The sequence below is a fragment of the Alexandromys fortis genome, unplaced genomic scaffold (assembly GCF_014885135.2).
Source record: "Alexandromys fortis isolate MF-2015 unplaced genomic scaffold, M_Fortis_MF-2015_v1.1 scaffold_45, whole genome shotgun sequence".
Classification (NCBI taxonomy): Eukaryota; Metazoa; Chordata; class Mammalia; order Rodentia; family Cricetidae; genus Alexandromys; species Alexandromys fortis.
The window spans coordinates 2,958,488-2,985,229 of NW_026067926.1; the positions used below are offsets into that span (position 1 = coordinate 2,958,488).

General features: G+C 47.0%; 1 protein-coding gene across 2 annotated transcripts in view; it reads right to left on the reverse strand.

Moving 5' to 3' along the window:
• Positions 1-26,742, reverse strand: part of Prkcb (protein kinase C beta) — a 347,370-nt gene that overhangs the window by 73,795 nt on the left and 246,833 nt on the right. For both annotated transcript variants that reach the window (XM_050143274.1, XM_050143273.1), the window contains exons 8-9: positions 23,284-23,380; positions 15,429-15,575 (exon numbers count right to left, since the gene is read on the reverse strand). In XM_050143274.1, coding sequence (XP_049999231.1) covers positions 15,429-15,575; positions 23,284-23,380 — 244 coding nt within the window. The remainder of the gene's footprint in view (positions 1-15,428; positions 15,576-23,283; positions 23,381-26,742) is intronic.

Consider the following 26,742-nt stretch of genomic DNA (forward strand, 5'->3'; position numbering starts at 1 on the left):
GGGGCTGATCTATTGGGAGCTCACCAAGGCCAGCTGGACTGTGACTGAAAAAGCATGGGATAAAACCGGACTCTCTGATCATGGCGAACAATGAGGACAGATGAGAAGCCAAGGTCAATGGCAAGGGGTTCTGATCCTACTTCATGTTCCGGCTTGGTGGGAGCCTAGCCAGTTTGGATGTTCACCTTCCTAGACATGGACGGAGCGGGGAGGACCTTGGACTTTCCACAGGGCAGGGAACCATGACTGCTCTTTGGATTGGAGAGGGAGGGGGAGAGGAGTGGGGGGAGGGGGAGAAGAGTGGGGGGAGGGGGGCAGAAATGGGAGGCTGGGAGGAGGCGGAAACATTTTTTTTCTTATTCTCAATAAAAAAGAAAAAAGAAAAAAAAGTGAGATGCTGTCTTGAAACAAAATTTCTTTATAATGAAAATAAATAGGTCTCTTTAGTACAGTCTGAATCTGTAACAGAAGTGAGCTGATTTCCATGTCAGAAGCCAAGGTGGCAGGTGTACCCAGAACTAAAAGTTTTTATTTCTTTATTGTTTTTATCAGGTGTGCATGTTTGTGTATGTGTAGATACACATGAACATGTATGAGGAGGTCAGAGAACTACCTTGGATGTTAGTTCTTAAGAACTGTCCTTTTTTGCTAGTATGTTTGTTTTAAAAGTACACAAGCAGTTTTTACTTGGCATGCCCGCGTATGTAGACTGCAGTGTGAGGGCTGTGGTGTGCAAGGGCTGTGCTGTGTTGTGTGAGCTCATCTGGGGGACACTTGCTGACTGTGGAGGGCACCACCGTGCCATCTCTGTAGAAATTTCAGCCGTGTGTTCTCTGTGAGGATCTCGCTTTTCAAGTTTGCTATTCTATTTTATTGTACTTTACTTTTAATACAGGGTCTCTCTCTATGGTCCTGGCTGGTCTCAAACTTGTGCTTCTTATGCCTCAGCCTTCAGAATGCTGAAATAACAGACAAGTTCTCATGATGTAGGCCTAGCTGGCCTGAAACTCAATGTGTAGACCATCCTGGCCTTAAAATCACAGAGATCTGCTTGTCTCTACCTCCTGTGTGCTGGGATTAAAGGCGTGTGATATACTAGCCCCCTTTTATTTTTGAGACAGGGTCTCTTACTAGTCTAGCACAGAGATCCATCTGTCTCCACCCTCCATCTCTTAGATTGCAAGTGTGTTTCCCCATGCCCAGGATTTTGCTTGGTCGCCGGGGCTGGAACTCACGTGCTTGTGTTTACGTGGCATGCACTTTGAACAGCTCCCATCTCTTCAGACCCTCTAGCTTTTCAAATGAAGCTGCGGTGCCGTGCTTTAGGTTTAGTTTAGTTGAAGCTTTATCCTCTAGCACAAACAAAGCTGGGAAAGTGTGAAGGGAAGTTTAGAATAGAGGTCCTTGCTGCTTGGTTATATCTGGCTCCTGCAAACTCCTTAAACAGAGGCCACTAAGGATGGGAGAGACGACTCCCACAAGCTGCAGGAAAGAGGTGGAGAAGAAACAAGGGGGCTTAAATCTGAGACTGTTGCCTGTGCTCCTAATGAAGATGCTTGATTGTGTCTAACACCAAATGCTTAACTGAGTTTCAGTAAGAAATATGAAGAAATGTTATCTCCGCCCTCAAGCCTGCATCACCTCTAATCACTGGCATTATTAGAAATGCGTGGATCACTAATAGTTATTGAAGGTTTCTTTGGAGTTAAAAATAAACATTAGTCAACTTGGAAGACCTTACGGTATGGGAGACAAGCCAGACACAGAAGGACGAATAACGTAGGCTCTCATCCAGAGCCCCTGAAAATCATCAGACTTCACAGCACCTAAGAGATGGTCCCTGGCAAGAACTGGGGTGGGGCAGTGTGGGAATGAGGAAATGTTTAAAGCTTCGATTCTAAGGGAAGTACTAGAGATTTAATGCATGCCATATACAAAGTATTGAACTGCATATTTGAAATTTGCTATGGAAATGTTCTTGCAAGAGAGAGAGAGAGAACAGAGTTGCCTGATAAATAAATAAACTCTGTGACATGTCTGGCTTAGTCATTTCTTCAAGTTATACGTTAAGCTTGACAAAGCTAAAGGGCTAAAATAAAAGCAGATTTAATTTGACTGTTTTCGTAGATTGTTCCTGGGAAAACAAGCCGATAATTGATGCCTTCTACCCAAAGACAGTGAAACGAAACCCTTAAGGGTCTGTCATTCACTTAAACAATTAGGTGGCACAAAGAAAGCCTGTTTCTTTATAATAAGATCTGCCTTACGGGCATAAGATTGGCTTTGTTGTTGACACGACAGACCACTGCTGCTGGAGCCTGCAGCTTCTCTGAGGCAGAAGTGGATCACGCTGAGCACAGTGGATGTTATGAGAGCTCACTGGATTCGACTCCACTTCCTCTGCTGCCTGAGTCTCTATTTCTCCATCCCGAAAATGGAGATGATGCTAGCCCTACCTCGTTAGACCACACCACAAATTAAATCGACAAAAACCAGAAATACTTAGATGAGCTCCCTGTGGCCAGGGGTAGAGGGTAGATTTCTATAGCAGTGTTTCATGTGGTCAGTACACAATGCACAATACACTTGGGGAGGAGGATGGGGTGAAACAAGCCATGCCACCCTAAGGATCATCCTCATTTGCATATCCTAAATAGCTGTTCTGTATTAGATGACTAGTCCCCTGGTTTCTGCTATCCTGCTTGTGGTAGAAAAGAAAATAGATGCTCTATTAGAACACGCTGTGGATCTCTGCTGTGGTACAAAGAGATGCACGCGAGATGCAGGGAGACAGGAACTGTGGAAGCTCCAAAGTTGGACCAGAGTCCAATTTTCTTTTTTTTTTTTCTTTTTTCTTTTGGATTTTCGAGACAGGGTTTCTCTGTAGCTTTTGGTTCCTGTCCTGAAACTAGCTCTTGTAGACCAGGCTGGCCTCGAACTCACAGAGATCCGCCTGCCTCTGCCTCCCTAGTGCTGGGATTAAATGCGTGCGCCACCACCGCCCGGCAGAGTCCAATTTTCTTACTTCTCTCCCTGGACCTCACTCACCATGGCTTTGTGGTGTTAAGAATCAAACCCATCGCCTTGGGCATGCTATTTGATGGCTCAGTGAGCTTCATACCTAGCCCTTCGTTTTCGTGAGACAGAATCCCACTATGTAGTTCAAGTTGGCCTTGAACTTGTGATCCCTTGAGATCTGGGTTTGCAGTGTGAATCACCATGCCTGGAAAATTAAACCTTGTGCAGTTTCCGTGTTCATGGGCTCTATGGCCCCTCAGTGAGATGACTTGATTTAATATGGTGGCGTTTTCCCTCAGAGAATCAGGCAACGTTTAAAAGAACATAGACACCTAAAGGAAATTCTCCCTTTGCCTTGTTGACCAGAGAGGTCAGTCATTTCGGTTCTCCTCTTAGAGACCTTGCCCATACCAAATACACTTTCAGAAAGCGTGTCCCCGCCATTCTTCTGCAGGTGTGGCTGTCCCCTCTTTCTCGGGCACGGCTAATTGGATGATAAGAATCACTGAGCTGCCTGAGGCCATTAGATTCTCCTTTCTGGTATTTTAGACTTCTAGAATAGATGAGATTTGGGGTTTCAACACTGAAAGTGCTGAAAGAGGCGGTGCGTGGCCAGAGAGAGGGTCAATGGTGGGAAGGAGGGTGGTGGGTGAGCGCCCTGTGTCCACATCTTTCCGGTCCTGAACTCCCTTTGCTCCCCTGACCATCTATTTGCAGCAGGTAAAACATTACAAAGCTGAAATTCTTGATATTTAATTTTCCTCAATGTAATTAATTTTGTCGAGAGAAAGAAAAGAACTTTATCTTGCTTTTCAATTCACTATCTTCCGAGGACCAAAGCGGCAAGTCACTTTGTTGAGCAGGGACCTGGGAAATCGGGAAAAGTGATTTAGGAAGATGAGCCTGCAAAATCGTAGTGCAATCAGAATTGCATATGGAAGCTTGGGGGCCGAGGGGAGAGGCACCGTAATTGGGACAGAACTACAGAGACGGCAGGAAGCCAAGATCAGACAGCAAATGTCGAGAGGTTCCCCGGAAGAGGATTAAGGGGACAGGTAGCAAAGCCTCTCAGCTCCTGTGAGCCATATGATAAAGCAATTTAACATATGGTACAGGAAGATAGTAAAGAGGGTGAAGAAAGAGGAGCGCTTTTGTCTGCAAGGTTATATAACCACGTCTAATGTATGTACGCATGTGTGTGTGCGTGGATGCATGCCACTAATGAGATTAAAATGAGGATGGACGCCCACAGCTGGGACTCAAAGACTTTAGAAGAGAAGGTCTCCATTGTTGCTAGGAACTAACGCCCCTTTAATCTCCTCAGGATAGTTCCTCCTGTCAGAATTCAGCGCTGCACCTGCTACAAGATGCTGCATCTGGACTATTCTCCTGTGTCCACAGAGTACTCTGGTGGAACACCTGGCTGTTGGGGTGCTACTGTAGAAACTGGCACTGCCTTCTCCCTCGGTCATGCCTGGCACAGTACTGAAGGCCCCCATCTTGGGGGCTCATGAAACCGCAAGGGGAGAAACTCTGGTGTGTGGGATTGGGCCAAATATTTTAATATGCGATGTTAAGGTATTAGTCTACATTAGTGCGATCACAAGACAGAATTTTTAACTCTTTTCCCCGGAAGGAGGAATAATACACTTACGTCACTGTGTAGCTCTGGTAGCCATTTTGGAAATACTATTTCAGAATAAGGAGTGCTGCAGCTCAGCCCAGGAGGCTGAGACAGGAGGATTCTACATCTGGAGGTAACCTGGAGTATACAGTGAGTTCTGGGGTAGCCTGGACTACATGGAGAAGCCTGTCCTGAAAAGGGGAATGAGGAGGAGGGAGAGGAGAAGAAGGAAAGAGGAAGGGAGAGAAGGGAAGGAGAAGAAAGGGGGGGGGGAATTGGGAAGACGTGTGGACCCCAAAGTGGAGAAGAGAATTATTACAAGATGGTAAGAAGCAACTGGAATCATAAAACCAGATCGCAAGTTCTGATCAGCCTCCTCCGAGCCACAAACAACTCTCCAAGATCACATCTTGGAGGAGTCACCAAGCCTTTTTCACTTAAATTTCTACATAGATAGGGCAGAGTTGTTATCCGTGACTATCTAGCAGAATAGATAGTTGCCAATTAACACCACATGATGCATGGAAGCCCATGGCACATACCTCCCTGACAGTCTGTGTCCAGTGAATGTGAGAGGCGACAAGGGAGTATGACGGGAATGGGGGTGGTGGGGCAGGGTAGTACGGCTAGTGAGAACTGAGCAAACGGGGGTCAAGACTGCAAAGGAAACGACTGCGCGCAGCTGCTCCTGCTAGAGTTGCTCTGAGAGCCGGAGGATCTCACGATGCGGAAGCCTGTGCAGGAGGGCAGAGGGTGTGGGAGGGAAGGTGTACTCGTGGAACACTCTCAGGAATCCCACTGACACACACTGGTCCACGGACAGGTGGGTGAGAGGGAGCTTCTCGGTACTTCAGCAGCTTGAAGAAATGGCGCTTAGGGCGAACGTGAGAAAATGTGGGGAAATTGTTATCCTATTCAAATAGATGGACACTGTAGACACGGAGATAAGCTGGGATGTGCGGATTCAGTGTCAAGCCATGATGAGCCCCAAACCAAGGCTGGAGGTATAGCACAATAGTGGGATACTTGCCTGACATGCTCACGGCCCGGGTTTCCATCCTGTGTTAGTCAGTGTTCCATTGCTGTGAAGAGATGCCATGGTATGGCAACTCTTAGAATGGAAAGCGTTTAACTGGGGCTGGCTACGATTTGGAGGATTTATTCTTTATCATCCTGGCAGGAAGCAAGGTGGTACACAGGCAGAAACGGTGCTGGAGAAGTAGCCGAGAGTTCTACATCTGAATCCACAGACAGCAGGATAAATGGGTGACACTGGGCCTAGCTTGGGCTTCTGACACCCCCAAACGCACTCTCCAGTGACACACTTCCTACTCCAACAAGGCCACACCTACTCCAACAAGGCCACACCACCCAGTAGCGACACTCCCTATGAGCCTATGGGGCCATTTTTACTCAAACCACCACACATCCTAAACACCACAAAAGTCACAAATTATGCGTTTCCGAATCAAACTTGACCCACTAAATGGCATTTACAAACGCGTGACTTCACCAATTCCTCCAGTCTTCTGTTATCTTGGTCTTGTCGCCTTTAAAATGGAGAATGATCATAGCTACGTCATAGAAAAACTGGTAGCTAATCCACACAGAACGTTTGTGAGGCCCTGACACACATAAATGACCTCAAAGTGATGGCACCACCATTGTCACCATTACCGTCACCACCAGTAGAGTATAAGTCTGTAAGGGCTGATGCTTCTGTCTGTCTTGTTCGCAGGCGTTGCTGCTGTACTGAAAAGGAGTCTGGTACACAGTAAATACTCAATAAGCACCTCTGAGCAACCGAATCATTAATTATGGATGTCAGTGGGCACTTCTAAAAATGAAGAATTATCTCCCTCTGCTCTCAAAAGCCTGACCTCTGGGCTGGGCGTGGTGGCACACACCTTTAATCCCAGCACTAGGGAAGCAGAAGCAGACAGATCTCTGTGCGTTCAAGACCAGCTAGCTTACATAATGAGTTCCAGGACTGCTAGGGCTATGTGGATAGACCCTTTCTCAAGCAAACAAAAAGCATAACCTAGGTGGTAGATCTTCCGAGTGAGGTACACCTGAGACAGGTGCTGCCAAAGGCTGGTAATCAGAGGCGTCACTTTGTAAAGGATGAAGATGGGGTAGTTGGTGAAGCAGCAAATCTCAAAGGAGCAGCTTGACTCTCTATATCCACTCCATGCAAAAGACAAGGAAGGAGGATGCAGATCCTAGGAAGGATGCTGAAAGAACAGAGGGATCCTGATGCATGAGCCTCCTCCAAGGGACAGGATCCGAAGTGGAGGGGAGACTGAGATGTTCCACATCAGACTCTCAGAGAAGACTCCACATTGTTTGAAACAGAGCGGCCACGGAGGTGCAAACTCCATGTGAGTATAGGATGTGAAGACTGTTTTCCTCAGCTGTGCCACTGGTATTAGTGTCAAGCCCACCCTGTGAGTATAAAACCATTACCACAATTTTTGAGCCAAATTTGAAGCAAGATTTAATTGCACACTGGTGAGGATGATGGATCCTGGCCAGGTCCATTCACGGTTCCCGGAAAATGGCAACAAGTTACATTTTGTCCGGGCTTACAAAGGCAAACCCACAAGGCTACATATTTCTCACCAGGTCCAATTAGGGGCAAACATATATCCCGACATATTTCTTGCCTGTGTACCTCCTACCTACACGTGATCGAGCTCGTCCGATGCACTAGGGTCAAACTTATCTAGGGGAGTGAAAATGCAAGGCTTGTTATCTTACATAAACAATAGCCCCCAGCATCTCAGGAAGTATCTGTCCTTGGGCAAGGGACTACAGAGTAGAGGCATTTTTGTTTTACGGATCTTAGGCACAGCAATTAAAACTTAAAACATAACTTTAACTCTCACACTAGCTGCAGTACAAGAGCAAAATCACCGTTCACTAATAGCCTCTCCTAGAACACATAAATATACGACTGTCGTATCAGATCTGTGATTGCACCTCCGTGTGTGCCTCTGTGGTGTGAATGTTGAGCTGGTGAAGTCCATGCCAGCACCTTGGAGAACAGCAGCTAAATTCTGAGGACGGAAGGGCATCTTCCTGGACTCTGGAGGGGTTTTAGGCACTTTGGGTCTACTTCTTAGACTTCTGGGATCATCCAGGCACTGGATCTCCTGGCTACTGTTCCAGGAAGATGAAGCCGTAGAAGAGGTTTGTGTTTTCTGCTTAGATGAACACTCAGCTACAGAACAAGACGGGGCTGTTTTTAGCGCCCATGGATGCGGTACCTGGGTGCCCAGTGTCTAAGTACTCACCCATTTATCCTTTCAATTTCATAAGCTGCTGACTTCTTCCTACTTGATTTATTCCTGGCTTCTGCTGGGCTCAGGAAAGGCAGCTCCAGCACCTGGCATGTCCCATGATTTGAACACAAGGAAATGTCACCAGGAAGAGGCGCTTCAAGATTTTTTTTTTTTGTTTATGGGATGTGGGAAACCGGGTGTTCCAAAGGAAAAGGTCAGAAGGTCTTTGGGGACACTGAGACTCCCATCCAAAGCTGACAAGCAGGCAAGATCGGTAAAACCTCTTGCCAGCCACCAAAATTATTCTCCCAGATTCCCTTGCATGAGGCGTGGCCACGGAATGAAATCTCTCGGATAGGATGTGGGCAGAAGTGATCTGTGTCACTTCCAGAACAAAGCCCGTTAAGAAGCAGCTTGAACCTCCTCCTCCCGGTCCTCCCCCTCCACCCTCTGAATGTAGAGAACAGGCTAGTGAGACTAATGTGACCCATGTATGGCAGAAAGAATTCTGTCCCTTAATTGTCATATGGAGAGAGTGGGAGGGGCCAGGGACACCCATCTTGGACTATTTATGACTTAAATTATACCTCTATTGTATCTGGGCTAGTATACCTCTGGGAGTCTGTTTGTTCCAGTGGTTGAGTTCATGTCCTGCCTGCTACACAAACAAGCCTAACTCAGAGCGGAGGCACCAAGGTTCTCATGCATTTCTTACCTCCTGTGCTTGGTTAACTCATCCTCATGAGCTATCTCAGGAAGGCCTTCGGTGATTTAGTCTAGAGCCACTCTCTTGTAGGCTCCCTCAGCACGCCACAGCCGCGCTCAGCCTGTTCCTCCAGTTTGGCTTTAATGTGAACATTATTTCAAAATGCACAGAACCATGCACGTAAGAAATGTGCATTTTGTTAACTGTAAATATGAGCTTAGATGACTGTGCCCTGGTTAAACGGACGGCATGCTACAGAGTTTAGATTAACATGAACTGAGGTCCATCGCTGGCTCTGAAATGCCCTGGGAGGGTGTGGAAGGGTGTCCAGATGGACACACAGAGATGTGATAAAGCAAAGAAAGTCAATTGGTAATTGCAGAATCTAGGTGGTAGGTATTGTGGATGGTCCTTACACAGTTCCCATTTTTCTGTTTAAAAATGGATAAATGTGAAAGGAAGTGAATCAGAGAAAGACACTTCGTTTAAATGTATCTTGGATAAACCACTATTATTTAAACTTCATTTAAATGAATGATTCTTTAAGCTATTTTCATTTTTTTTTCTAGTAACAATCAAGTTGCAATAAATATTATTTTATTTTACAGGGATCTTTGTATTATGTTTGAGCTTCTTTTTAAAGGTTTGTGTGTGGTGTGTGTGTGTGTGTATGTGTGCATTTTTATGTGTGAGTGAGGGTATGCACACGTGAGGGTACACATGTGGAGACCAAGAGCAACCCCAGCCACCTCCTTCTACTGTCAGTCAGGGTCTCTTTGCTGTTTGTCACAGCTAGCTGGCTCAGTGGCTTCAAGAGTCTGCTGCTGGCACCTCTCTGCTCAGCACAGGAATCTGGGATTACAGATGCACACGGCTGCGCCGACCTTACGAGGTTCTGCACTCAGGCTCGTGTTTACACAGCAAGCCTTTAGCCGCCGAGCTGCTTCCCCAGCCTGGGTTTCAACTTCTTTATATTTGTGAATCTACGCCTATGATACAGTTCTCTTCTACCTTGCAACACACACACACACACACACACACACACACACACACAACCTGCTACAACCAAGAGTCAGACATATAAGAGAACGAGGAAAACCTCCCCATCTAACTTTTTGGCTTCACTTTTCTGCATGCATCTCTCTCTCTCTCTCTCTCTCTCTCTCTCTCTCTCTCTCTCTCTCTCTCTCTCTCTCTCTCTCTCTCTCTCTCCCTCTCTCTCTCCCTCTCCCTCTCCCTCTCTCTCTGTGTGTGTGTGTGTGTGTGTGTGTGTGTATTCATGTACATGCAAGCATAGGCCAAAGATTGATGCTAGATGTCTTCCTCTATTGCTCCTCGCCTTATTTTTTTTAAGCCCTGAATCTGGAACTAGCTGGCCAACAATCCCCAGGGATCCTTCTGTCCCTGCCTCCCCCAGTGCTAGGATTATATAGGTTCCTGCCACCAGTATGAACTCAGGTCCACATGCTTGTATCCCAAATACCATCAACTGACCTATTGTCCCAGCTCCTGTGTAACTTTTAAAAAAGATCTGAACAATATGTAACATTACCATAAGTGCATGAGTTGCAGAAGACAGCAATATTAGCCCTCATCACTTAACAGATGTCGGTAACATGGCACTTTTGGATGAGAGACATCAAGTCTGCGGTGTAGAGTTATATCTGGTTCACACTGACCAGGACATTTACCCCTCCCTGCTGTCTAACTTGTACAGTGCCAGAAGGTGTTGTACAGATCCTACCCAGCACTAGACCTGACATGCTACAAAACCAGCCTTCCTGGAGAGGGGTACCCCTTAGTGCAAGCGTGGTATGACAACTACGGAAGTAACCAACTGCTTTCGGGTTGGATTTGAGCTAGTTCCACCCAATCAAAAGCCCATGACTGGGAAGATCAGAGGCCCACATGGGGGAATATATTGCTGTTGCTTTGCTAAATGCTCACCCTGTCTAACTGCCTCCTAAATATTTATATTTATACCCATAGACATACACTTAGATTTTGTCAGAGAAGCTTCTTTTTGCTGTAGGCACTGGTTAATGCAAAGACTTATAACTGCTCTACGTGCTGAGTATAAATGAGTTCTCAGGTACACACGGGTCGTTTACATCAACCTCCTCATCCAAGGCTCGGGGAGCACTGCAGAGAAGGGAGCCGAAAGAATGTAAGGTCGGTCAGTATGGGAGAGAACTATGAAATGCTCACTTGCAGACATGGCATGGCTGTTGTTCACATCAACTCCCAGCAGCTGTGGTCACCTGTGCAAGATCAAGGTAGTCACAATACCGCAAGGATGGGGGAAGGGGCCAAAGCCTCATCTCTAGAGCTGCTGAGGGAGGGAGATTCACTCTTTTTTGGAGATGTGATCTGGTAGGTTTCCCCTGCCCCTGTGGATGTTCCTCCACACACGTGGGCAACATTAAATAGACGCAGGAGGTTATTAATAACAATTAAAGGATATGACGTTGAGAAAGAGGTGGGGTTTGGTGGGGGCACTAGAAGTATTGGAGGAAGGGAGGGGGAAATTGACGAATGCGATCAACATGTACTGCATGAAATAGAAACATAAATGTACGGAACTTTCTAAGACCAAATAGAAAATACCATTATTTTTAAAAAAGACTTGTGTCTATGCCGTGCAGGTATTGTAAGAGGTGCTTGCCATGCAAAGACGATAATCAGTCACCTGTCCATTTTTTCCCTCTTTATATATGCACATATATGGAACTTCCAGATACCTCTATCTCTAAGAAAATCAAACGTACCAACCAGCACTGCTCAACTAAGACAACCTTCCCGAGAACCATGAGTTAACTCTCGAGATGACGCTTCTCTCGCAGGTTTCCAGGACCGGGCCACACATTTGGAACGCGGTGGCCTCACACTTGCTTTCGCCCTTGTGACATTTTCACAGCTCTCAGCAAAATGCTTGTGTCACCGTCGGTGGCTCTGCAAATGATCGCAGTGCTTGTTGAGAGTCTGTTTTTCTGGGCCAGATCTGATACTGTGGACCTGGGGGAGGGAGGTGCAAAGCCCAAGGCTGGTTCTTTTCATCCAAAGGGAGAGAGCAGACTCGTGGCCGTGTTCTTCTCTTTAAGGGGACTGATCTATGTACCTAGCCAGAGCGTGCAAGATGTTCAAAGTCGGCATTCGAATACAAAAGTGCATTAATTCCAAACCAGAGTTGGCATCGTAGAGTAGCAAAGGATCGCTCTGCTTTAAGTGATCACAGAGGTGTTTGTGATTCTGTTTTGCTTTCATGATAGACTGTTATTCTGTCTGTGATTTATTTAATGCTACATCTCCAGCCTGCAAGAGAACTCTCAATTATTGTAACAGTTTCCATGGAAACATATGATCTATTCTCTCTTATTTGCTCACTGTTCCCTAACGATCCATTCTCCCACTACCCCCCTAAGCACCACCTCAGCCTCAGTTCTTTCCAGAAGCCCCCATGGAATTTCCATTTTCCATCAGCAATTCTCCTGCCTATACTGTTAAGTTATCAAAAGCATGTGCACGGTACACTGACTTTTGAGTTAACAAGGACAAAAATAAGAATGGTAAATGAGCCCGGGGAGACTAGAATGAAGCAAATTCAATTAAGAAGAGTTCACATGTGGAGACCGAGTCAGCGAGGGGCCACAGGAGTGGGCAAACTTGAGTGGAAGCAAGATTCCCCAATGTTTATACTCCTAATATAATTTTAATTGTAAGCCATGTAAATACAAGGCTGGCTTGAAATATAATTGGAGAAGAAAGAAATGAGGAAGGACTGTGTGTAATTATGAAGTTTCTTGGGTGGTGACAATCTTGAGACTGTGCTGATTGTTGTGACAAATTAGAAACCACTGGAGGATTGTATTGGTTATGTGGGGAGAGCATAATGGTATGAAAATTACATCCGCAAAAAACTCTGCATGTGTGTGTGTGTGTGTGTGCGCACGCATGTGTGTGTGCTCACATATGCGTTGTGTACGATTCAATTTTATCTTCTATGAGTTGGAGGTCTGACTATGCTGCCCACCCAGCCTTGACTCCTTTTGCTCAGTTTCTTGTGTAGTTATATATGTGTATCACTGCATCCAACTCAAAACTTAATTTTTGAAGTTCCTACATAAGACTGGGTGAGGTGTTGCCCCTTTGTGATCTCTGCACCTGAGTGGATGAGGCAGAAGGACAATAGGAAGGTTCAAGGCCCACCCATGCGACATAGGTCAAACCTCAGAAATGACATAACACAAGACTCCCTACTGGACTCAGCCTATCAGAATTCCCTCTTCCTTTAGGTCACTTTCTCCTTCATCCTTGGGGAAACTGCTTTACTTTGAAATCCATTCTTCCTAACATTTTAAACACCCTGACTCTCCCCTTAATATTTCATCTCTAGCCTTCCATAGAGCCCTTCACTCCCACCAAGTGGCTCCCCTCTTCCTGTTTACTTTCCTTTCTGACCCTGTCTAGGCACCGTGTTCACTCACTCAGTTACTACATTTTTCCTGGCCACCTGCTTTCTACATGCTATCCTCTGTGCATTGCAGCAGGCTGTGTTACCATAATCTAGTTCACTGCTTCTCCTAAACCAGCCCAAGTCTTAGTCTCAATATGCTTCTCCACCCTACACCCAAACTGCTCATCACTGCTTGGAAAACTCACCCAAGGGGTGTGGACCACAATCTGCTGCCTACTGTGCAACCTGATGGAGCTCAGCGCTTCTTGGCCATCCCCTTGGATGTCTGTCCTTTCTTTCCATTCTCACGCCATCCTGAGGCTCTTCAAACTCTAAGACAGCATTTCAGACTCTTGAATGGACCTCAACAGAAAACCTGGTCATAGGCAATAGAAAACATGAGCACTAAACCTAGATGTTAAATTAATCGCATCCATAATTCTGAAATTCAGTGTTGGCTATAACAGGGAAGAGTCTTGCTCTTGGGTCACTTTAGCAGAAAGAGCAACAGACCAGTATGTAAATAGGAGTATCATCCACTAATAGTTTCCATGAGAGGAGAATATAGAATGGAGAATGGCTGGGCAAGGGAGCACATGCTTAAAATCCCAGCACTACGAGGAAAAACTGACGCAGCGAGACTATGGGTTGGAGCCCAACCTGGGCTATGTAGCAAAACCCTACATCAAACAAGAGAATTAATGGATAACTGCTTTAAGTTGGTGGTCAGGGAAGACCTCACAGAAGTGGTATCCCAGTAGAGATGGGAATTAGAAGAGCCAGCCATGCAAAGACCTGAGGGTCTTGTGTCAACAAAGCTCCAAAAGAAGAAGAAAATTGGCTTGATTAGGCACCCAGCAGCCACCATTAAATCTAGAACGTGCTGGGCAACAGGAGAAGAAACAGTAAAGATGTGAAGGAGCAAAGAAGGATGAGATCATAAGGGTAGCGTAAGCCACAAATGGGAACGGAACAGACAATGCATCTGAGCTGTGGCAGGAGAGAAGACTAACTTACAGTAAGCTAGTAAACAAACCACTGCAGCTGCTAAGCGAGGGGCGTACTGATTATGGGTGCTGAGGTGGCGAGGGACACCAGTTAGGAGCTTTTGCAGTGGTTTGGCTGAGGGCCATGCTGTGGAAGATGGAGTAGAGGTAGCAGGTGCTGAGTAGGCTTTGACTGACCCAACAGGATTGGCCAGTGAACTGTACGGAGCATGGAAGGGTACCGGTGGTAGAAGGACAAAGATGGAGAACGTAGGGGGACTCAAGGATAACTCAGGTTTCTGGCTTAAGTTTCAGAGACGAAAAAGAAATTTATATTTTTTGCACACCTGAGTTCACGTGATGAGATTTATAGCAGACATCTTTGTGGCACACTCAGGGATTCAAAGACTCCAAACAACACTAAACAAGTCAGGAATACTTATAACACAATCTCAACTCTGGTGAAACAGCGTCTCGCGGTGTCTATAAAAGCATCCAGAATTGCTCTACGAGTCCCAGGGTCATCCTTCACTGTGCTGTTGCTCAAGAGGAACTGTTCCCAGTCTCGACGGCCACCGTGATCTTTTCCAAAAGCAAACCTGATCGTGTCACTTCTCTGCTTAAAAACTTCCAATGGCTCCCCACTGCACTGAGGATAAAATCCAGGCGTACCTTCCTAGCTCATCGCCCTCGGCGTGTTCAGGCCACTGCTTCCCTTCACTACCTCCTGTCCTCTGCTCACGTCACCGTGGCCCCAGTGCCTCCTGATGGCACCTAGAATATCCTCCTGCCTGCGTCACTGTGAACCCGGTGCCTCCTGGTGACACCTAGAATGCGCCAAGCCCGTCCCACCTCAGGATGCGGGCACTGCTCTTCCCTCTGCTGGAACAGTCTTTCCTTGCTCTGGCTTACCTCAAGAGACTGGGTCTTATGTATTCCAGGCTGGCCTTGAACTCACGATGCAGCTGAGGAGGATCCCTGTATCTCTACCTCCTGATGCCTAAATTTTGAAGTGATGGCGATGGGTACTTGCCTCTATGTCTGGATTATGCAACGCTAGGGACCAAATCAGGGCATCATGCCTGCTAGGCAAGCCACCCTGATAACTGAGCTACGTTCTCAGCTCCTCCTTCCTTGTTCTGAATGCATGGCTGGCTCATTGCCATTCTTGGCTCATTTCTCCTCTCCAGATCATGTGAGTGGGTCCCCTCTTGATTTGTAGGTGAGATAAGCCCCTATTCACCTTCTTCACAATGTTCAGTACAGGCTGCAATCTGGGTTTATCTATGTTCACCTCTTTTCCCACCATAGAGACATCCGTTCCATCCAAAGTGGATGCAACCAAGTCACTCTGTACCTTGCCAAAGCTGCCTTTCCCCAGCACCATCAGGAAGTTAAAATCGGTCAGTTTCATCCGGTCCCTGTTGCCATTGTTGTCAAATTTGGAGATGGTGTTGGCTGTCTTTTCTTCTGGAGCTTTGGTACCCTGGTTGATCTTGGCTCTCTGGAGGAAGAAATAAACAGAATACAGGATGAGGGCTGGGAACATGCTGTAGGAAGATACACGGGCTCAGCAGATGCTGTGGTTCCTACAGTCAGAAATCTAAGCTCTGCAACACATAACTGCATTGCTCTGCAAATGTACCGCCTTGAGGTCATCCTGGTCCCCTCTCATTATCCCTCCAATCACGTCCTTCCCTGGGAGGTGCATGTTTCCTTGGCGACCCTGGAATTCATCGACTTCTTTCCCTGTCTATCAGCACCGCCTATTAGCATCTATCTGTCACCCAGAGGACCCACGTTGGTTCCCTCCCTATCACGTTTCACAGTAACCAACATGAAGCTTCTCACACAAGCGAGTCAGCCACTAGCCAAAATGCTTCAGCTTGCATTTGTTGAGAGAGTAAGCGCTCCTTCCCCAAAGCCGCTGAGCCTGTGTAAGAGAGCCAGCCCTTCCCAGCTGCCGTCCAGACACAGCTGTTGGTAATTTCTGTCCTCGTTGGCTTGACTTTCTTCACACACGCTTGTTTTGTGACTTCTGTTTCCCTTTGCACCAGAGTGTAAGCTCCTGGAGGACACGGGCTTTGCCAGTTTGGTTTTCACTGATTCTCGGGTATCTGGATGAGTATGTGGAGCTGAACAGGCAACAGAGTGCACCTGGTAAAGGAACGTTCTATACCTCAGTCCCCATGAACGCTGACCAGTTCCAAGCATGAGCCCCGGTACACAGCAGACCCTGTGAACGGCTACATTATTATTTTTTCCTTATTTCATGGCTTTTGATGACAATTAGGCAATAAAATGCTTCCTGAAGTTTTGTTTCTCTCTCTCTCTCTCTCTCTCTCTCTCTCTCTCTCTCTCTCTCTCTCTCGTGTGTGTGTGTGTGTGTGTGTGTGACGAGAGAAACAGATAGAGGATAGATAGACAGACGACAGATGATCGGGAGCGAGCGAGAGAGAGAGAGAGAGAGAGAGAGAGAGAGAGAGAGAGTAAATTTTTGTAAATGTAAGTGGGGATGTGAGTGTGTGAATGTCACAATACACAAGTGGAGGTCAGAGGACGCCCTCAGGTGTCAGCCTTCACCTTCTGCTTTGTTGGAGGCAGGGTCTGTCTTAGCATTCGCCACTGTGTGCACCAGGCTAGGCTGGCCTGCCCTCAAGTTAATTTCCAGGGATTCGCCCATCTCTGCCTCCCCTCTCTCCACAGGAGCACTGGGATTACAAACGCCTGTCATAACCACGTGCCTGGTTTTACATGAGTTGGTGGAGAGTCAAGCTCAGGTCCTTCCCATTGCACAAACACTTTACTAACCGAGCCATCTCCCCAGCCCCTTCCTGGGGTTTTGAATGCCAATGAACATGACTCATCTAATCAAGGGACTCCCACTGAGTGTCTGCTACACACTGGGCTCTGCTGGAGGTGCCCAGGGTAGATCAGGGAGCAGAAGAGACACTGATGATGCGCATCATGCAGGGACAATGTCCTCCATGCTGACTTTCAAGAATGATGTCAGCTGTAGCCTAGGCCGACATTCAGTGAGCGAGACTGCTCGGCTCCGATCGCTTTTCATCTTCTTAGTTAGTGCTGTAAAAAAATTGAAGTTGGGACCAAGGGAGATACTTCTGTTGGGCAAGTGTGTGCCTTGTAAACACACAGAGCCGAGTTGCTGCCTCAGAATCCACATTTCAAAGGGCATGGTGGTATATGCTGGTAATCCCAAGGCTGGAGAGGTGGAAGCAAGAGGATGGGGCCCTGGGGCTCACTGTCCAGTAACTTAGCCTGCTCAGTGAGCTCCAGGCCAGTGAGAGACCTTGTCTCAAAATAAAGGTGGATGGTGTTTGAGGAAGGACACCCATGGTTGTCTGCTGGCTGCCATGTGCACATCAACACATATGTATCTGCACACAAGTGATCATGCCTACACAAATAAATAAAATATGTAAATAATTGAGATGCAAACAGATCTTAAGTACATAATTCTATGGATTTTGACAATTATATGCATAGCCATACCCCAAACAATATACAGAACAAGACCAACTACTCAGGGAGGTTTGCAGCTGATCTTCCCTTACAAACAGCGAAGACAAACTCTGCTCATAGGTCAGCTTCATCTATTCTTGAATTTCATCCAAATAAAATCAAAGCACAAAGACCCTTTCATGCCTTCTTTCCTCCTCTCATCAGAACATTCTGGAATCCCTTTTCACTCAGTTGCATGAATGAGTTGCCGAGAACTCATTGCTGGTAGTAATCATTCTTCTGTTGATGGGTGTTGGTGGTGTTTGAGGCTACTAACCAAACAGTTGTCCCAGTACTCAAACTAGTTTTTTAGTAAGACATGTTGACGTTTAAGCCCAAAACACCCAACAAGCAGCTCCTATGGGCTAAGGGCAAGGGAGAGACATTTGAGTGACAGAGGCATGGAGTCCCAGGGAGGCGGAGGTGATTCGAAGCATGAGACCATGTCACTGGGGTGGAGACGTCACGTAAGAGAGGTGCCCCAGACAATGGTTGCCTATCTTTCTTGGATCATATCCTCATGCCAACCTGAATCCTCCCTCTAGTCTCCTGTTTTTTTTCCTGATTGATCCAATCTCCCCTGCCCCCCTCCATCTCATTGCTTCCTCACTGGGTCTCCTGTTTCCTCTGTAGCTGACATGAGATGCACTGGACTCCCACGCTTGTTTCTTATCTCACTCCCACCCCAGCCACTGGGTGTGCGTGTCCATCCACATGGAAGTATAGAGCACAGTTTCCTCTTAAAGGAAATGGGAGGGCTCGTGCCTTTCAGTTTCTTCACTTGGATTTGTTTCAGTGGACTGGAATTAAGCTTTTTTTTTTTCCATTTTACTTTTAGTTTACACGCATAGGTATTTTGTCTACAGGTGTGTCTGGGCACTGTGTGCATGCGGTGCCTGTGGAGGCCAGAAGAGGGCATCAGATCCCCTGGAACAGGCGGTACAGGCAGTTGTGAGCCACATGTGGGTGCTAGAATTTGAACCCTGTCCTCTGGAAGAGCAGTCAGGGCTCTTAACCACTGAGTCATCTCTCCAGCCCCCAAAATAACTAATTTAAAAAAAGTCCTTAGGGGCCAGTGTTTGTGAACTGTGTTTAGATACGATTCCCATGCTGGAGCTTGTTCCCCAGTATGACACAATACGACCTTGTGGAAAGTGAGTGGGTGACTAGGATGCCGCCCTTGGGAAGAAATGATGCTCCTTTCATTGGTTATTTCTCTCTAAAGTCTTTAGGAAGCAAAGCCACTATGTGCTGAACCCCTTCTACACACATCTACTTCCTTTTCTGTTTCTTCCCCATGATGGGACTCAGCCAAGGTGGTTCTCACCAGAGGCCACACTGATAGGGGCCATGCAGCTTTTCATCCCCCAAAATTGTGTGTGTGGTGGGGAACCTTTTCTTCTAAATTACCTAGCTTCAGTACTTTGTTACAGCAGTAGCATATTAGTTCAATATTAGAACCAAAAGAAGAAGTTTATTCTATCAAACGCTGTTGTCACTTTAACGTTTAATCAGTTGCCAACTGTCAAAAATCAGGAGAGGTCTTATAAACATCTAGAATTGGGCTGGAGGTGTGGCTCAGTATGAGAGCACTTTCACGGCAGGCATGAGGTCCTGTGCTCTCTCCCTCATGCCAAAAACAAAACAAAACTTCAAAACCAGACTCCCAGCCTCTTCTGAAGAAGCAGGCCTGGCGCCACTGGGTAGGCTTCCTCCCTGTTAAGGTGCCTGGTTCCCCAAAGCGTTTAGGATTGTTCCCCTGATCCTATGAACCTCCTGTGGACAAGAACCCTGTCATACAACTTTCTAGAGATCCCAGAGTTGCAGGTGCCTCACGGGTCCTGCATCAAAGACAGTGTCACCGAAAATGAAAGCCACAGGGGAAACAATCCTCCCCTGGCAGCCGCCTTTCATGTCTGCAGTGTTGAGAGGTGAAGCAGAAGGCAGCCCTGCCGAGTGGAGCTGGGTCCCTTTGCATTCTGCCCTAGTGAACCACAAAAACTCCAGGCTCCATCTCAGATGATCAATACCCGACTTCAGGCCCCTCTGAACCCTACCTACCGGGGCGCCTCCAAATGCACCCCAGCTACCCCAGAAGGCCAAAAAGCAAGGGGTGCAACTGGAGAGGCTCCTACCCACCCCAGGAGCATGTACTGAGCTTGGTTGATTTCCAGGGAGGATCTGGCAATGCCATTACCAGCATTCGACACCTGAATGCTTATGCTGTACCAGACGCTTCTAGAGGCATGATGTCATCCAGCCCTCATGCAATCTCAGGCAGTTAAGAGTGTCAGAGTCCCTTTGTTACAGATGATGCATTGAAAGCTCGGGCAGACTAACTTCCCTGTTGCAAGTAAGATTTAAAGCCAGGCAGCTTGAGCAGACTCTCGGGTGTGGTCCCCCACCTCTGGGCTGCTGTCTACAAAGACCTGCCACTTTGTCCCCCGCCCCTGGGCTCATCTTATCAGGGGTAGGTGCCTCCACTAGTGAGGGAAAGGGGCTGTGGGTAAGGCCCCAGCTCCTGTCCCTGGATGGGGGCACTCCGCAAGGAAACTCAGTGTTTTTGTTTTGGGAAGACGGGGGTTATTAAAGTCTAGCTGCTTGGAGCAGCAACAGCTTGATCTGATGGTCATCGTCCGTAGCAGAAGATACACACAACCACAGGGCAAATCACTGAGGAAAAATCTCCCCATACTGAACATGTACAGACCCTTTGATCCCCAAACAATACAGTATTAGCCAGTTAGCGACACTGCATTGCAATGTGCATTCCAGGTCATCTGGGGTGGTTTAAAGCATTTGGGAGGAGATTATATATATGGCCTTCTCTGGGGAGAATCTGGTGTCTCCAGGCTGGGTATCTCCTGAGGGCAGGGGGCTCTGGAATTAATCCCTCACTGACATAAAGGGAGCTGTCCTTATTCATATTCTCTCTCTCACCTCTCTCTCTCTCTCTCTCTCTCTCTCTCTCTCTCTCTCTCTCTCTCTCTCTCTCTCTCTCTCACCAAACCTCCTCATCACCCTGCTCCTCGTAAGCCTTATAGGGTCCGGTTCCCAAAGTAACTGTTATCACTGATTGACTGACTGATGTTTGTGAGCTAGGGTCTTTCTATGTAGCCCAGACTGGTCGCAATGCTTTAACTCTTGCTTCTGCCTCCCAAGTGCTTGGAACAGGAATGAACCTCCTATTCCAGGCTTGGGACCTTTATCATTTATTTTTAGAGAAATTCAAACCCATGGCCATGACCAGCTCTGGGGTCTTCAAAAGTTACTTCACTTTTCGTGCCTCAGTTTTTTTGCTGAAAGAGGAATTGATATGGCTCCAGTGTAGCTTTCTGGGCTGTGACAAGGAAGGCACACTCAGAGTGACACACGGTGTGTCCTAAGGCACACTCAGAGTGACACATGGTGTGTCCTAAATACTTTGTTAAGTAGGTGGATCCTAAAAGGCGAGTCGTCTCCCCCAGCCCCCACACACATGCAAGGCTGGAGGCAGAAGACACCCTCCAGAGGACACTCTGAAATGTCCACTCATTGCGTGCAGCACGCCCCACCACAGAACACTATCACCCCAATTCTGGCAGTCCCAGTCACCCCTGATAAGACGCTTGAAGGTAATTCCTGACTCATTCTGGTTGCTAATTGCTCATTGTGCGGGGATTACATTTCTCACGCTCAAGGTCAAGTAAAATCCCTCTGTGTGCCTGAGAGCGATTTCAGTCTGTTGGAAGCGTTTTTTTTTTTTAATCAACAACTATGGTATGGAGCGATTATAATTCAGCCATAAACAAGTATTTGCAGGCTCCTGCTAGGGATAAAGGGACATATTTTGTCGCATGCAGATAAAACAACCCTGTACTTCAAGCCAATTACTGTCTCAGACAAATGCTCTATTCGCATAGAAAACGTTTTCTTTGGTGTTTGGAAATGTCAGCCCTGCCGCCCCAGGACAGAAGGAAACGTTTTTGTGAAGCTGAGACTTCATTTTCTACAAGAGAATACTGGCCTTGTTTTAGGGTTTCTTTTTTTCACCCATAATCTTAACAGCCTCAGCCAACAGATACTGCCAGCCCAGAGAGCTTTCTCTGGAAGTCTTGCCTTCCAGTTCTTTTCTGAAAACATCCAATTCCCAGCTCCGTGTGGTGGGAAGGATCTTTTATCAAGTCCCTCAGTCTCGAAGGCCACCAAGAAAAAGACATTCAGCGGTCAAGGTCATTGTAAATGTTAGTCACTTTGTCACTGAGACCAGCACCGGATAGACACACTTAAAGGAGGAAAATGTATTTGGCTTCCAGTTTCAGAGGAATCTGCCCACAGTCTCTTGGCCCTGTGCACTCAGGCAGGGCATCATGGTAGCAGGTGGGTGTGGTGGGGGAACATCTACTTTCGTCATGGTGGACAGGAAGCAGAGAGTAAGACAGGAGGAGTCTAGCTAGGGACAAGACAACTATAGGGCCTAGTTCCTTCAGTTGAAGTTTCTAGAACTTTCCACAATAGAGCTACCACCAGGGATAAAGCATTCATAAGCCTGTGGGAACACTTCAGATTCAAACTATAACCGTGGATGAGAAGGATTGGCCAGCCCAAGGCCAATGCACTCATTTCCAGGGAGACGCCAGGGCATCTACAGCATCTAGTATTGTTCAGGCTGTGGAGGAGCCAGGCTCAAGCCAAGGGCCCTTGGACACTCCAGTACCAGGTGCCTAGTTGAGTGTGAAGCTAACATGCTTCTTGGAGTGAATGCCAAAGCCTTTCTTAAAGCCACTGCGGCCAGATCTCTGACCTTAACCACCTCCCAGTTCTCCTGACATTCACCCCTTCCTCCCCCATGCCACCCTGTTCTCACCCACTCCCCAGCCTCACCTGGGACTCATCCTTCCCAACCCCCACATGCCACCCTGTCCTCTGACCTCACTCACTCCCCAGTCTCACCTGGCACTCACCCCTCTTCCTCCTGACTCTGCTCCCACTGACCTTCCTCTAGAGTGAGCAGATGACTGCCTACCGAGACCTGATCAGTGGCCCCCAGACTCGTTGACTGTGTGAACAAAGGACCACGTTTCCCACATGAAAATACTTTTAAATCGTGTGATGTACAAATGCCATGCATAGTCACAGCCACCTTCCCTCTGCAAAACCTGCCTTGAACATCTCCCTGTGCAAAACTGGCATGTGTCTGCACACCTCACCCCACGGTCGCTGACGTGAGAGGAGCCCTGGTCTCAAAGACTGAAGAGAAGCCTGCCTGAGGGGGGAACAAGCGGCAGTAGAGTCTAAGGCCATATCCAGTCACTGTGAGGTGGACAAAATCATAGAGTCACGAGGGCGGTCAATCTATCTGAAAACAGTACAGCTCCACCTGCTGATAGACCCAAATTCAGAATTCTGACAAAACATATATATACTCTGTCCACTTCTTCATTATTACTAGTCCAGTCCAAATCAGTATCACAAAGACCTGGGCATGGAATGAGCACTTGGGAAGAAATGTCTAAGTCTGAACCAGTACAGGGACGATTTCACAGGGGAAGGGTCTTGAAGTATACATAAGAGTTTTCTAGGAGCTGGAACAGCATTGCAAATGCTCAGAGTCACGGAAAGTCTGCATATATATCACACCACAGACAAGATAAAAAAGATCGCAGTGATGCAGTGTACCAGGTTCCCATGGTGAAAGAACAAAACCTCACCTCAAACTTCTGCCGCAGCTCCTCATTGCCCTCGCTTCCCTCGGGTGGCACAGGCACATTGAAGTACTCGCCCTCTTCCTGGCTCAGCAGCTTGAACCTGATAGGAGACAAGTGGTTGTGAGAAGTCTGTGTCTGTGTGTAAGAGCATCAAGCTGAGCAGCAGCCCTGCCTAAAAACAATCAATCAAACTGTTGAGGGCTGGGGAGACAGCTCAGTGTGTGAGGACTTGAGTTCAAATCCCCAGAATGCACATAAAGTTGGACAAAGTGACGCATCTGTAAGCTTAACGCTGTAAGCTCAGAGAAGGAGGCTGAAACAGGAGAATCCCCCAGAAACAGCTTGGCAGGCAGCTAGCCTTGCATAAGCCATGCTGAGCAACAACACTGCCTCAGGCAAGGTGGAAGGTGAGGCCAGGACCTCTGTGTGCAGGCTGTGGCCTGCCTGCACCAGCACAGGTGCACCCCCAGCTCTGCCAATTAGTCACTCAGCTGCTCTCTGCTGAGGCAAGCTTATAGGCCTCCTGGGTGCGCTTTCCTTTCCTGCCCCTCCCATCTGCTCCCTTCCAACAGGACCGCAGACCTCACAGTGCTGTTTTCCCCAGCAGAGGTAGGGTGGGGGGCTCTGTGTTTGGCTTCTGGAGGAACAGGGTCCCTGTGAATATGGAGGCAAGCCCTGGCGTTACACAGTGCCTGGCTTCGGTTCCACCCTACCCCTTACTCCTTTGGATGACTTTGGATCCAAAGTCCATCTGAGCCTTTGCATTTTGCATCTACACACTGTAGCAGACGTCCCTTCCTTCTGCACAGAACTGAAAGGTGGTGGTGGTGGTGGTGGTGGTGGTGGTGGTTGTGGTGGTGAAATCAACGCAGCCCCAGTCCTCAATAAACAGCATCATCTCTGTGATCATTAATGGTAACAATGATCTGATAATACATGTGGGAACTTTGGTTTATTTTTTTAACCACTAGGATACTGACCACAGGAAATAAAGAAAAAAATGAGGAAGAAAAGAGGACACTCAAAGGTGAAGGGGAGGCCCCCAAGTTCTTCCTCTACAACAGTTGTTCCCAAAAATTAGCATATATGATGTATGCACAAATACGGGATCTTAATCCCAAGACTTTATAGGAGTAATAGGAGCCTCTAAGCCTCACAGTGGCTACCCAGCCCTCTTTCCCCAAATCTCTAAAAGCTATAAAATTAAGAACTTGTGTGCTGGAACCCAGGGAGGCCTGCTCTACAAAGGAGTCCCAGGAGCTTCTACGAAGTGATGTCATTGGTCATGAGAGAACACAGGACGGTGTGTGGCCAATTTCGCCTTTCATAAGTCTTTCTATGGGTTCTGCTAAATCTGCATATTATTTTGACTTAATGTTCTTCATTTAAATAATTGGATTTTAACTGGGCAGTAGTGATGCATGCCTTGAATCCCAGCACTCAGGAGGCAGAAGCAAGAGAATCTCTGTGAGTTTGAAGCCAGCCTGGTCTACAGAGTTAGTTCCAACTTAGCTATGCTACACAGAGAAACCCTGTCATGAAAAACTAATAAATAAATAAATAAATAAATAAATAAATAAATAAATGGGGGGTCAAAAGAAATAGTAAGTTCACATTTAAAGTCTGTCTTTTGGGTTGAGGGCAAAAATTAACATGTACAAAGTGCTAGATTCAATTGCCAACAAAGGAATTGAAACAGGAGAGGAGAGAGAGGAGTTTCTCCATAGCTTTGGGGCCTGTCCTGGAACCACTGTCGCTTTTTTAAAGTAAAACGTGACTGTTAAAAAAGGAAGGCTGAGCGAGAGACACAGCCCCGTGTGAGAAAAGTGTGCGAAGCCTTTCTGGACTCAGACTGTGTACACTCCTTCCACACCCATGAAAGGACACCTGTACCCTAGAAGAAGAGAACAGGACACTTCTTCATCAGGAAGGATACCTTCCTGCTGTCTCTAGCTGTGGTCCCTGCTCAGGGAACAGGATACCTGGTCTGCAAAAAACAGAATTCCAAGAACTTACAAAAGGCTCCTGGCTCCCTTATCTGCATCTGAGGACTAGGGGAAGGACACCCATCACTGCTGTGCCCATCCTCCTACCGGGAGAGATGAAGGCATCGGGACACGTGGAAATGTAGCCATCAGAAGGAAAGAAACACAGAAGCAGTGGACTGGGCCAACTGGGAACACAGCAGCTGAAGGGAAGACCTAGAGAATGTCTAATTCATATTTTCAAAGGGAATCAAGAAAAGAGGACAATCTGAAATTAGGAACAATTGTTTCAGAAGAAAAGTCCAATCACTGAATTTCAAAATCCGCTGGAGACAGTGAACACAGGATGGATAATTTGGACAATTAGGGAATTAGAAAACAGAGCCGAGAAACGTCTCTGGCCATTGCCTTGATATTTATCACATTAGCTTAGAGTTACATAGATGCTTTCTGCACACTAAGAAAAATACAGATGCGTGAGTTCGAGGCCAGCCTGGTCTACAAAATAAGTTCCAGGACAGCAGGGCTGTTAAACATAGAAACCCTGTCTCAAAGAAAAGAAAAAGCAAGGAAGGAAGGAAGGAAGGAAGGAAGGAAGGAAGGAAGGAAGGAAGGAAGGAAGGAAGGAAGGAAGGAAGGAAAAAGCTATGAAGGACAGCAGCAACTAACATGAGTGGGAAGAACTGCATAACACACAAGTTGAGAAAACACTAACACCCTCAGCAGTGAGAGCTCTTTTTCTCCAAAGTGCTGGAGATGAAACCCAGGCCTCCATGCTTGCTGAACAAGTGGTCTACAGTGAGCGGCATCCCCTATGAAAAGTTCTTAGGAACCAATGAGAAAAATGCGAAGCCAGGGCTGTCACTCACAAGTATCTGCAAATGACAATGCTTAGCATAATTAGAAATAATGAATGTGTACAGTCCTTGCATTGAGTATTTGACATATACAAAACTAAGAGTTGACAACTCGGGGTGCAATAATACTCTCACACATTCATCAGATGGAGATTATTTTTTTAAATATGGGATGTGTTGGCAAACACTTTGTGGACACTCGCGTTCTCAGAGCCATCCATTTCAGCCTTGCAGGTTTATTAATATGTAATTAAAGTTGTACACATAAGAGTTGAGCTGCCAGTTTGTTATCATGGAGTTATTTCTCATAGATATGCATTTCCCACGTAGAATAAGCGGCTGTCTGACGGAGGCAGTTCCACACCGTGGGTCGCACGAAGCTATGAGAAATGATGTCTAAGAGCAGCTTAGAGAACTCAGAGGACAAAGAACTTGCTTGTCAACCAAGAGGATGGAGTTGGAAGCCCTAGTGCTCATACAAAGCCAGGTCCAGCAGTGAGCATTTGTAACTCTACCTTCCCAGAAGCTCATCGGTCACCCGGCTTGGTGTACCGGTGGTGAACCAGACCCTGCCATAGACAAACTGGAAAACACAGACCAACACCAGAGACCCTCCCTTC